This window comes from Watersipora subatra, chromosome 5, assembly GCF_963576615.1.
Source record: "Watersipora subatra chromosome 5, tzWatSuba1.1, whole genome shotgun sequence".
Taxonomy (NCBI): Eukaryota; Metazoa; Bryozoa; class Gymnolaemata; order Cheilostomatida; family Watersiporidae; genus Watersipora; species Watersipora subatra.
This window is the reverse complement of record NC_088712.1, coordinates 55,176,978-55,189,048: the sequence shown is the minus strand read 5'-3', so window position 1 is coordinate 55,189,048 and position 12,071 is coordinate 55,176,978. Positions and strand designations below refer to the sequence as shown.

The 12,071-nt window shown below is 35.8% G+C and overlaps 2 protein-coding genes across 2 annotated transcripts; one reads left to right on the top strand and one right to left on the bottom strand.

Annotated features, from left to right (window-relative positions):
* Positions 1 to 605: 605 nt before the first annotated feature.
* Positions 606 to 3,197, bottom strand: LOC137397484 (cytosolic 5'-nucleotidase 1A-like). The gene is made up of 4 exons (XM_068083775.1): positions 3,155 to 3,197; positions 2,424 to 2,586; positions 917 to 1,058; positions 606 to 779 (listed from the first exon to the last, which is right to left on the bottom strand). The coding sequence occupies exons 1-4, from the start codon at positions 3,195 to 3,197 to the stop codon at positions 606 to 608; spliced, it is 522 nt and encodes a 173-aa protein (XP_067939876.1).
* Positions 3,198 to 3,246: 49 nt separating this feature from the next.
* LOC137397483 (protein FAM200C-like) lies at positions 3,247 to 4,068 on the top strand. Its single transcript, XM_068083773.1, has one exon. The coding sequence runs from the start codon at positions 3,247 to 3,249 to the stop codon at positions 4,066 to 4,068; it is 822 nt and encodes a 273-aa protein (XP_067939874.1).
* Positions 4,069 to 12,071: the final 8,003 nt, after the last annotated feature.

The window sequence follows — 12,071 nt, the reverse complement described above, 5'->3', positions numbered from 1 at the left end:
CACCACCTGTAAGTCTAAACTACATGTATCTCCACCACCACCTGTAAGTCTAAACTACATGTATCTCCACCACCACCTGTAAGTCTAAACTACATGTATCTCCACCACCACCTGTAAGTCTAAACAACATGTATCTCCACCACCACCTGTAAGTCTAAACTACATGTATCTCCACCACCACCTGTAAGTCTAAACTATCGCAAAATTAACAAATTACTACAAATTAACAATAAAAACTAGAGTTATTTTTTTTAATTTAGTATTTGACGTTATTTATACAATTCATTTCTATAATGCAATTGGTAAATAGCTCAGTAACATGTTAAATGCCATTCAGGAAATATTTCTATTAACTTTGCTCTAACATACACTTTCGCAATTTTCAGTTCTAAGTAACTTCATAAGTTGGGGTTTTAATGTACAGTAAATTTAAATTAAGCATGGGTTGTATTCATACCACAGAAGAAGCTTGCTCATTTCTCATCAACTATACCATGACAGTTGGTCTACGAGAATTTTAGTGAGTGGGCAGCAGTATTGTATGTAGCCTGATTTTTAAAGAAAATATAACATGATATACTAGATTACTAATTTCCCACTAAGACTTAGACATGGAACCTGACCTTGGCTGCAGATATTCTATGTTTCTTAGCGTTTTCTTTGTGCATATGCTGGTCATCAAAGAAGATGTTTGGCTGTATTGCGTTAAGATTTTGGCCATGCAGTGCTTCTGCTAAGAAGTGTATCCTATCTATTCTGATGTTCCATGCTCTCAGAGTCTTTAATAGAAATGCTAGCAAATTATTACCATAACAGTGAAAAGGTTGTTAAGCTATGTATAAACAAGTATTTTCATGATAATCCTTCACTGGCACAGCCTATTAAACTTAGTAACAAGGTGGGTGGGTTGCTTTACCTGTTCATTCAGCTTAGTAACCAAGTGGATGGGCTGTTTTACCTGCTCATTCAACTTAGTAATCAGGTGGGTGGGTTGTTTTGCTGTGCAGGTGCTAGTGAAAACTTTTTCAGCAGCCCTCGTAAAAAATAGTTTTCTGTACCTAAATTACAAGTAAAAATAAGACAACTCTAGCATAAGAATATGCACTATTGCAGCATGAGTGAAAAGATCAGCTCTACCAGTATTGACCTGTAAGATCCTTAATAATCCAACCCATTTTACTACTAATTTTTAATCAGCAAGCAAGTCTATCATGAACACTTGGTTCTAGAGGTGAGGGCTGTTCAAAGTGAGACAAAGATGTTTTAGAGACATCAATCGGCTATAAGCAATGAACATAGATATTTCAATAGATGTAATGCCAACTGATGTAGCCTATAAGCAATGAACATAAACATGCCAACAGATGTAATGTCAATAGATGTAGGCTATAAGTAATAAACATAAAAACATCAATAGACGCAATGCCTATATATGTAGGTTATGAGCAGTGAACATATGTTTATCAATAGATGTAACATCAATACATTTAAGCTGCCATGATTAGGCTAAATATGACAATAGTCAAACAATGCATTTCCTAATGTGTGGGTAGTATAATTGGGTTCAGCATTCGGACTGGTTCCCGGGACTTGAAATAATATGAGCCAGCCTTAAGTAAACTCAAAGGCAAAAGATTGTGGTTATTTATGGGTCAGTAAGTTAGTATCTATAAATGATCTTCAGATATTTGGTTAACATATGTACATGTAGTGTCTACTCATTTTATGAAAAGCCAACTTCATGAAAGTTAGTTTTTACCTTATCATAGTGGAATTGTTTGCTCTATCACAGGAGATACACAATAGAGCTATTTGCTGCCTACCAATTTCAGTGATATGTAACTGACATGGCAATCCATTGAAACATTTTTATCATGCACTCATCATGTTTAATACAAACCAAGTATTATGTTACCATAACTTTAAACAGTAATATGGTTATGGCTATCTCCTTACACAGTTTTTACTGATGTATTGTCAATTTCACTATCTATTGTCAACTCGTGTACCACTAATGTGTGCCATGTACCACAGTTATTGCTAAAACTACCCTATTTCTCCCACAAAACGAGTATGAAATTACAATTGAACATCTAACTGTACCTAATTGTGTACCAGTCTAAATATCTAACTATACCCAATCATGTACCTGTCTGACAAATTCACTCTTCTCAATCATGTACTCATTTGAACACCTCATTGCACCCAATTATGTAACCACAACACAATGATCCTGAAAGACCTGTTATATCATGTATACCCATTTCTCAAGAGAGCAGCAAGCAATGCTTACAAAACCTAGAGGTACTTTGCCGTTTCTGTTGGTCAATGCAGCAGCAATAAACCCAGCTTAGTAGCAATCATCAATATGATTTATATGTTTCCTAGCACCTTGTTTTATCTTACCTCCTCAACAAGCTTACCTCTTTGCCTTTTCATGCGTAAAGAAAGTCTTTAGACATCCAGTCTTATAGTGCACCTTCAACTCGACAGAAAATAACACAGCGTCAAGATTAAACGCTACCGTGAGTTCTTCACTCACGCTGTTTTTAACTCCTTGACTAGAGAGTGCCACCACATTGAACCCTTATGAAAAGAGAAATCTAGGGTCGCAACTAATCATTCAATTCATAGTGTGATTATAGAGCAGTGGTTCTTAACCTGGGGAAAACTCTCCCCAGGGGGAATTGGATGGCCCCTGAAATTGGCCCCTGAAATCCCAAAATTCCCCCAGGGGGAATTTTGGGATTTCAGGGGCGAATTTGGCAGTTTGCCAAAGGGGATTTCAGCGGCACCAATTTTTTTTATAAATAGGTCCACGAGGAGTGAATGAATTTCAGTAGTTTTAACAAAGCCAAGATCTAAAACTGTGGAAAAGGTAAGGATTGCTACACTACATGCATATACATACATGCAATATTAATTGTTCAGTTATCGAGTTGGTCTGCATAAACGTATAACATTTTGACAATTTGCTCTGTAGCCTAACATATCTATGATGTTTTGCTCATGTAGATATTGAACGTATTCAAATATTTGAATTGCATATCCCATATTGTAGGTGTTAGAAATGTCAAAGACAAAAATTGAACATATGATGATTCTTACCTTAACTATGGATTCACTCGTATGAATAAAAGCGGCATCGAAGTACCACAATGTGTTTCGTGCATGAAAGTGCTCGCTAACAACTCCATGAAACCACATCAACTTAAGCAACACTTAAGAAATAAACATGCAGAACACATGGATAAATCAAAGCCGTTCTTTGAAGCTAAAGAGAGAGAACTCAAGCGGGCAAAACTGGATTCCACTGGCAGCTTTCATATCCAGGCACAGGCCATTACCGAGGCGTCCTATGCTCTGTCTTACCGTATCGCCAGAGATAAGAAGCCACACGCTCTTGGTGAAACAATAGTTAAACCTTGTCTGCTGGAGTGTACTAAGATTATTCTCGGAGACACAGCCGCTCAAAAGATAGCTGATTTATCCCTATCAGACCGCACAGCGAAATCGAGTATCGGTAATATGCTTGCGGACATAAAGAGGCAAGTAATTGAAAAGATCAAGTCATCTCTCATGTTCGCCATTCAACTTGATGAGTTCACTGATGTTGTTAGCATTTCACAGCTAATGGTGTTTGCACGCTATGTACACAGAGAGACAATTAAGGAAGAATTTCTGTTCTGCAGTCCTCTAACAGAGACCACCACAGCTGCTGATGTTATGAACCTGGTTTCTGACTTCTTCAGCAAAGAACATCTGAACGGGGGCAAACTAATTGGGGTTTGCACTGATGGTGCTTCTGCCATGCTTGGCTGTCATGCTGGATTTGCACAGTTGGCAAAAGAAAAGAATCTTTTAGTGGTGAGTACCCATTGCTACATTCACAGACAAGCGCTAGCAGCAAAAACTTTTCCTAATGGATTGCAGGAACACATTTCTTCAGTGATTAAAGTAGTAAACTTTATCAAAGGCTCTGCCTCGCCAAGACGTCTCTTCTACAAGTTATGCAATGATATGGATGCTGTGCACTCATCACTGTTTTTCCACCCCAAAGTTCGATAGTTATCAAAGGGTAACATGCTTCTGCGTTTTTTCAATCTACGAGCAGAAGTCAATGAGTTTTTGAAAACTCATAACAAACCCAAACTACTGGCTTCAATGCAGGTGGAAGGCTTCCATCAGTATCTTGCTTACCTGGTTGACATATTTGGTTCAATTAATAAAGTGAACACAAAGATGCAAGGTAGAGACAGAAATGTGCTAATTGTATAACTGATAGTATCAATGCATTCAAGGGCAGGCTCAAATTTTGGGTAGAAAGACTGGCTACTGGGAATGTAAGAATTTCATTTCCAGTTCCGCATTCATTAGTTGACAAGAAAGCTTCTTCCACTTCTTTGCTAACCGACATAAAACATTACTTGAACAGCTTGATAGCAGAGTTTGAGAGACATTTTCCAAAGTTAGATCCAAGGACAGAACAATTGATGACCCTGATTCAAGACCCTTTCAAGTGCAGTCTCCACAAGATTCCGGAACAGCTCCAGGAGTTTTTGGAGCTGACAAACAACTCTGCATTGAAATATGACTTCCAAGGAGTTAGCAAAAGAGCACTTTTGGGTTCAGACCCAAAGATTGTATTCCAACATAAGCCTGGCCGCTTTCAAGATGCTCATACAATTTGCTTCGACATATCTTTGCGAGTCCGCGTTTTCAGCAATGCTAACCATAAAGAGCAAACCTAGAAACCGTCTGGAAGTAGAAGCTGACCTACAGTGTGCCCTATGTACAACAACTCCTAACATCCCAAATCTGGTTAGCTCCAAACAAACACAGAAATCCACTAGTCTGCTGACTGTCTTACAATGATAGATATATTGAGTTTCAATATACATTCATTTTTAATATTCCATGTAAATATGACTGTAATAAATGCAAATATACATGTATATATATGTATATGAGTTATACACATAAATAAAGTTTACTATTTAGTTGCAGTGCATTATTTGAAGGAGTTGGAAGGGGGAAATTTCTGTCTTGAGGTTTGTAAAATGGGGAATGGGGCAAAAAAGGTTAAGAACCACTGTTACAGAGGCTACAGTTTGATTCTGATGCATTTGTTGTCAGTCCTAGATGCAGTTCGGTTTCAAGAGAAGTTTTGCAACGCTGCACCTCACCTTAACTTTACCATAATTTAAAAGCATACTATTAGATTACCAATATGTATTGACAACTATGATATAAATAACCTAATACCACATATAGAGGATGTGGCTTTATTTTTCACCAACTCACAAAAACTTTGGAAAAGTAAATTTAACCTTGTTATGGATGAAGTGATGCTAATTTCACCTATAATTTGTAGTCTTCTTCGAAGGTGCAACATTAATGCCTTCACCTCAGCATTCTTGCTAAACTGTTTTCATACATGTCCAAGTATTAGGCCGAGTTAAACAGGAAACCCCTTTGAGAAAAATTTTTTAACAGACTACATTTATTAATTGTTTTGATAGTGTTGCTTTCAAATTATTAAAGAAAAAATATAGAGCTTCGGAGTTGGAAAACTGTTATTTATGTGGCATAGAAATCATAGCTACATGTACTATGTAGAACAAGATTCTTGAGAGCATTTGCATCATTCATCAAAATGCTTTAAAATCTTCAGTTAAGATTGTGAACCACATCATAGATGAATCTAAAAACAAGATATCAGTTTTAGACCTTTGTGACTTCAAATCAGAGTGAAGATTTGATGATTGAATCAGTGTTTTTTTTTACAGGTACCCATCAATGAAAGCATGGCAACCGTTACAAAAACAACAAAATATTGTTATCAGTTAGTACCATTCTTGGTCACTGTTCTACTGACACCTTCTTACGGGTTCATACAGATCAAATAATGTTAAATTTGAAGGTCAAACAAAAGTCTCATTTCATTAAAGGGTGGCAATGTGTTTTGAACACTTTTCTCAGAGGGATTTTCGATTAGAGGCCTTCAAATAAAGGTGACACTCAAATGAAAACATCAATGTCACAATTGTTCAAAATTGAGATATAGCCATTTTAAAGTTTACAAACTTTTTTTAGAAAGCTTTACAACTTATATCATAGAAACCTTTTAGCTATTGGTTACTAAGAATGTTACCTGGGAATGTGATCAACAAAGAAGCGGTAGACATAATTTGGGGTGGCACAACACGACCTGAGTTAACACCACTACACGAACATTGATCGACTTACTTTGGAAATCATTGACAACTCTACTAAAGTTTTACTAAAGTTTACCGCAGAGACTGGTCGCTGGTTAAACGATATAATCTTATTTTTTCTACATGAATTTTTGCGCGAAATTTGTTTTGAATACCATTGGAGCGACCGACATAACATCGCAACTAAGCCGCATAGACGGAAGAAAACAACTCCCTATAAGTGCAGCTAATTCATCAGGTGCAGTACGTCTTGTGACAAGCTGTTGCATTGCTCGCCTGCTCAACGGGGGAGCAACTCCACAAAATCAACAGTTTGTCAAGACAGGCTGCTGTCAATTGTATTAATTTATTAATCTTTTCAATCTCATCCATGTACAAATTTAGCTATCGTCCTACTGCCAGCCATTTTGTCGGAAATTGCGGATTTTGCTTCATGATATGTATACAAATTTTTTCAACTTGAACATTTATCTACAACATTTTTATTATATATTTTATCTTTGCACACTTGTTAACGAATAGTGCTATAACAAAATTCAATGTGTCTACACTTTTTGCATTGTTAAAGCTATGTGAAGCTACGATCGCCACGAAGTTAAAGCGATACTCAACAATGTTCTTTATTCCTACACAACTATTAATTTCACCACCATTGAAGTCAGTGCTGCTACTTGAATCGTCTGTGTAATCACGAAAATCTGAATCTGAATTAACAATAATGTCATCAACATACGTAATTATCTGTTTTCTAACACTGGCAGCACTTCCTAAAACTTACACAAAAATGTTCATTTTTAGGTTATAAATTCTCAAACAAAAATTTGAATATGCTTTATTATTTAGGGTAATTTTATAGAGAAAGCTGACATAATCAGCATAAGTAATCCTCTGTTTCTAACCTGAGAAGTACTTATGAAAGCCATAATAACACTAAATTATGGCGCCTTACAGTGCCTCACGTTGCGTGTTTGCAACTCGAGTTGTACAACTCGATTTGCCGAGTTGTACAACTCGGCTTGGGTTTTTGATGAACTCGAGTTGTGTTACGCAAAACTAACACGGGTTTGTAAAAAACAAAGTGAGTAATTGGGGTGTCTCATTTGCAGAACATTTACAGAAATTAAATAATAATAATAATTTAGATATTTTTACACATTTAAATTATATATTTTGGCTAAATTTTTCGCATTTATTTATTTCATTTTATTTCAATTATTTCAATTATAAATTTAACGAGACAAACCGCTGTAGACTGTAAGAAGCAAGCTAAAGAGCAATATATTTGGGAACTGGGCTACTTCTTTTTCAAATGAAAAAAGATTTATCTCTCTAGAACCTGACAAGAAACTGAATGATCACTGAAAATGAACGTAGAAATTATTTCAACAGCTTTTAATGATGCACCAAAATAAATTTCATATAGAAAATATAGCTAGAGAAAATTAAATGATCAGATGTTCTCAAGCCGAGTTGTTGAACTCGAGTTGCTGTTAAAAGAACTTGGCCTGGATTTTTGATGAACTCGAGTTGTGTAACTCAAGTTGAACAACTCGAGTTGTACAACTCGAGTTGCAAACTCGGCACACTATAATTCACCATTAGCTGTAGTTTTACAATACATATATACATAGTTTAATTTCATTTAGCTAATGGATGTCTATTGATGTACCATTGTTAATATGACCAGATCTACGGTTATGTTACCGTAATATCAATATATTGCACCTTACTTTTACAAAGTCGCGTTGCGTGCTCACAACTCGAGTTGTGAAAATTGAGTAGTACAACTCGAGCTGTGAACACGCAACGCGAGGCACTGTAAAGCGTCATACTAAATAGTTCAAACACCCAAAAGAAAAAACGATTGTTATAAGTTGGAAATTCACAAACATGTATGCGTTACTACTGGCTGAAAGTAATCACATAACTGGAAAATGGTTGTTGTTGCTGGGTAGCCGTTGGACATAGATCGTTTTTGCAAAGAGCTAGTTTATTTTAAGCATGAATATTTCAGGACCTTGATCATTTTTGCTGAAACTTTGTCACAGAGACTAAACTTTGTGGCCAGAACTATTAGGAGAAGATAAATCTAGAATTTTGAGAAAATGGGACATTGATCGTTCTTCCGTTGAGGTCTTCAAATAGTTTTAACAGTATTAGGCAAAATATACACAACACCACCATTACTACATTACATTCAACTAGATTTCAAAAAAATTTTTGAAAGAAATAGCCAGTAGCTACTAAAGCAACATCACAATGCATATTGATAAGTAACTGTGACTCAAGAAATTAGTCTGTGTAGCTTGCCTTAATTCCAACACAAAGAAACTACTTTAACTCCAACAGACTTCTGATAGTATAAACTTTGATGAGAGCTAAAAATAGACAGACAAAATATCAAGGTCAAGTACGAAGGCATCCAACTCTGAACCAAAAAGGTATACAGGCACTCTTCTTACCACACTGTAAAGCCTTATCCATTTTGTTAGGACATGACGTCAAGAAGAGGGACGCATTGCAGGCTTCTAAATAACGTGGGACAAGAGCTGCTCCTTCTGTGAGACACATTCTTTTAATTTCAAGGAATGGCAATAGATACACATAACACATATTAAGCTAATCATTAAGCAAGACAGTTGATGTTGTCGAAAGATTTTCTATGTAGTTTATTTATCCGGAGGAAGGAAAAGTGTAACACAGGGTTATCCAGCTTTCTAGCTATGACCAAAATGAATCAGTATATTTTAGAGCCATGTTCCATAATCATTCAAAATAGCCTAAAATAGACTCAACCTATCTGTTATGTCATTCAAGTTACATAGAAAATAAAGGGTGCCATATATAATTCACCTGCAACGCTCAATGTTTGCTGACCTATGCATATCTACAAATTAAAAACATGAATTGTTCGTTTCACATGAACAGTGCAGTTGTTTCCTCTGTTTGCTTGGTTTCGTAAAAAGTTGTTCCCATGCTCTTGCATCTTGTTAGTTCTAGTTATTGACCTTGTTTAGTGAGACTTCTTTTGTTATTTGCAGCCATACTATTTTTATAGCCAGGGTGTGCTACAGGGTGTGCTACTCTGTTAACCAACTACCTTAATACTAATGATAAGCTAAATATTTACAAACTACTAAGATCTAAAATATATCAATCGTTTACTACAAATAAAAATATCACTAGTCGAGAATCTCCTAAGATGCCAAGAACACAAACATAGCTCGTGAAAGCACCGAGTTTAACTGATTAGCTATTTTCAAATAATACGAAATGCCTGAACTAGAACATGAACAGCAATTTGGTAAAGCCAATTTTTGTAAAACTCATTGAGAAGCCGATGAAGTTACTTTTGCAGTTCTGAGGATGCTAGAGTTGGTGCTGAGAAAAGAAGACAGAGCTCACCACCGATATAACACAGACTAAGCCGAATAGCAAAACGATGACTAGTCTATGCTATAGCAATGGTGGCCGTCTAGTGTGGGTACAGTTGCTAGCATTCAGTTATAAATGACGGCGCGGCTGCTTGGCCCCCACACTGTCTAGCCGATGAAGAAAGGTTTGTGGTCTCCTAGATAGAAGCACCAAATCTAAGTATGCTATTTAAATGGCTCCTTGCTGCGCACTTCTGCAAAGAACACAGAATACGATGACAAAAGCCAGGCTGTTAATAGAGCCAAAGCATCTGACAAAGGCTGCTGACTAGTAGGGTTACTAATCAAACATACTAACCTAGTCGTCAGTCTCCTCCTTATATACCATGTAGCTAGCTTTGGTTTCTAAGCTCATTTGATTAGCTTTCACTGAAAGCTGATTACTTAGGGTAGTAACAACCAATTGTAGCAAAACACGCTAAAAGAACCAAAATTCAGTAATTAATATCTTTGAATCAATATAGAGGAGTTCATACACCTACAACATTCAGATCAGAGGTGTGGATAATACACCCACAATTATGAAAGCCTAACAAACTGTGTTAAGTTGCAATTGCTGAGCTTACAAACTAGGTATGCACTTAATTTTATTGCATATTTAGTCAATAGGGGTGATTCAACCACAACAATGAATGATGTTGAGAGGCAAAAGTTTTGGACTTGATCAACTGCTATTGTTAAAATCACTAGTGGCTGTCTTATAAAACTGCAAGCCTCAGATGGAAAGAGATGAAACTAACCTACACATTTTATATACTAACAAACAGTTAAAGATTGCATTTGCTGAAATCAGCAAAGCTTCCAATAATGAGTTACCTTTGACACTACGAGTTACCAATTCTCACTAGATAGTCATCGAGAGATTAAACTTTAAAGTGGGTAATAAGGCACAGGGAAAATATACTAGCATGGCGGGAGGAACAAATGGAAAGTGAAAGTAGTGGCTATTATGGAAATACATTATTGCGAAACCATTGAAGTAGATCTATTCAGTGAAATATAGAAATTTAACAGACCCCAGTAAGAGTTGCTGCAGTCACCAACTACCATTTCAACTATTCTATTAATTATAGTTGTTGTGAAAAAACTGAACAGAGTGTGAAGACTTCAATCCTAAACACAGTTTTACAACTCTGGGGAGCCAAGGTAACCATTAACTATTTAGAAATGATTTGAGTACCGATACATATTGAGGTAATATAGTTTTCATCTCCAAGCGTAGACCAGCTAGGTAATTGTGCTGAACCATGAGCATTTCAATTCAAGGCATAGTGATATTGCTTCATATATCATCAAACATATCCACTACAAGTTGATACAAATAAACGCATGATTTTGATAACATGAAAAGTTAGTTGTTCAACTTGCTCATCACACTGGGTTTTCAGTCTATATAACTCTAATGCTATTAACGTTCAGTCAAGTTTTGATGGCTTAACTGACAGCACACAATATTATTGTAATAACTGCTGCAGGATATATTATAAAATGACATTTGAAAATTATTTGGGTAGTTTGGCCAAATATCAGGTTTGATCTATATTTTAAGTTTTAAGAATGCTCAGAAAGATCACATTCTCAAAAGTAATGACCTGAAACATCCGTGATGCTTTGTAAGTATTATAATGCCGTTTGTTTTATGACTAAGTTATAAAAAAAGTGTCTGAAAAAAAATCTTATTCATAAAAACAAGACATAATTTAATAAGTTTATAATAGATGGCTTGCAAAAGCAGGAATTTTTTGTAAAGGAATTTTTAGTTTTTCTATTAGTATAATGGAAGTAATCCTGGCCAAAACACCCCATAATATCCATTTCCAAACCATTGAGCTACTTGTTTAGCTACTGTAGTTACATGATGTATTTTGTCAGTATTTGTAGAGTTTGTTTCAACCTCATTTTATGTTTTCCTGAAATGTTTCATAATCATAAGGGGGCAACTAGATGGGTGAAAATGCATATTGGTCACTAACAGATAAACATTTGTTTCACATTGGCTGAATGCCGGTGGAGAAATAGGAACCCACAGATGTGTATTGCAAAACAATGTACATTATCCCAATCTGAGGCTTGCATTTTAAGAGTTGGGCCACCAACAGGTACATGTAATTTTTTCTATTAAAAAATTAATTGCTAAAAATGAAATATGATAATTGTATTGCCAACAATAATCCTAACTTATAATAATGTCAGTTATACTAAAAAAGACTTAAAGCTTGGATAAGTTATCTATGGGCACTCTCACGTACATAGTAATTTCAACTAATGACTGACCTCTAATTATAATTTAAGAAACTCTAGAAAAATTTATCACCAGGAGCGCAATTAAGTTTCTAGTTGTTGCAGCCTGAGGGTTGGAACAGGTGCTTGTCTATGACATGTCAGAAAATGTTAAACTATGTGTGTTTAATCATACCTT

Bases quoted from the DNA above. Each gene is read 5' to 3' on its own strand.
- LOC137397484 (XM_068083775.1), bottom strand. From the start codon at position 3,197: ATGGAGTTGTTAGCGAGCACTTTCATGCACGAAACACATTGTG. The intron at 2,587-3,154 runs GTACTTCGATGC...TCTTTTCATAAG, and splicing joins CATGCACGAAACACATTGTG to GGTTCAATGTGGTGGCACTC. The intron at 780-916 runs GTAAAGCAACCC...TTTCTATTAAAG, and splicing joins TTACTAAGCTGAATGAACAG to ACTCTGAGAGCATGGAACAT.
- LOC137397483 (XM_068083773.1), top strand. From the start codon at position 3,247: ATGGATAAATCAAAGCCGTTCTTTGAAGCTAAAGAGAGAGAACTCAAG.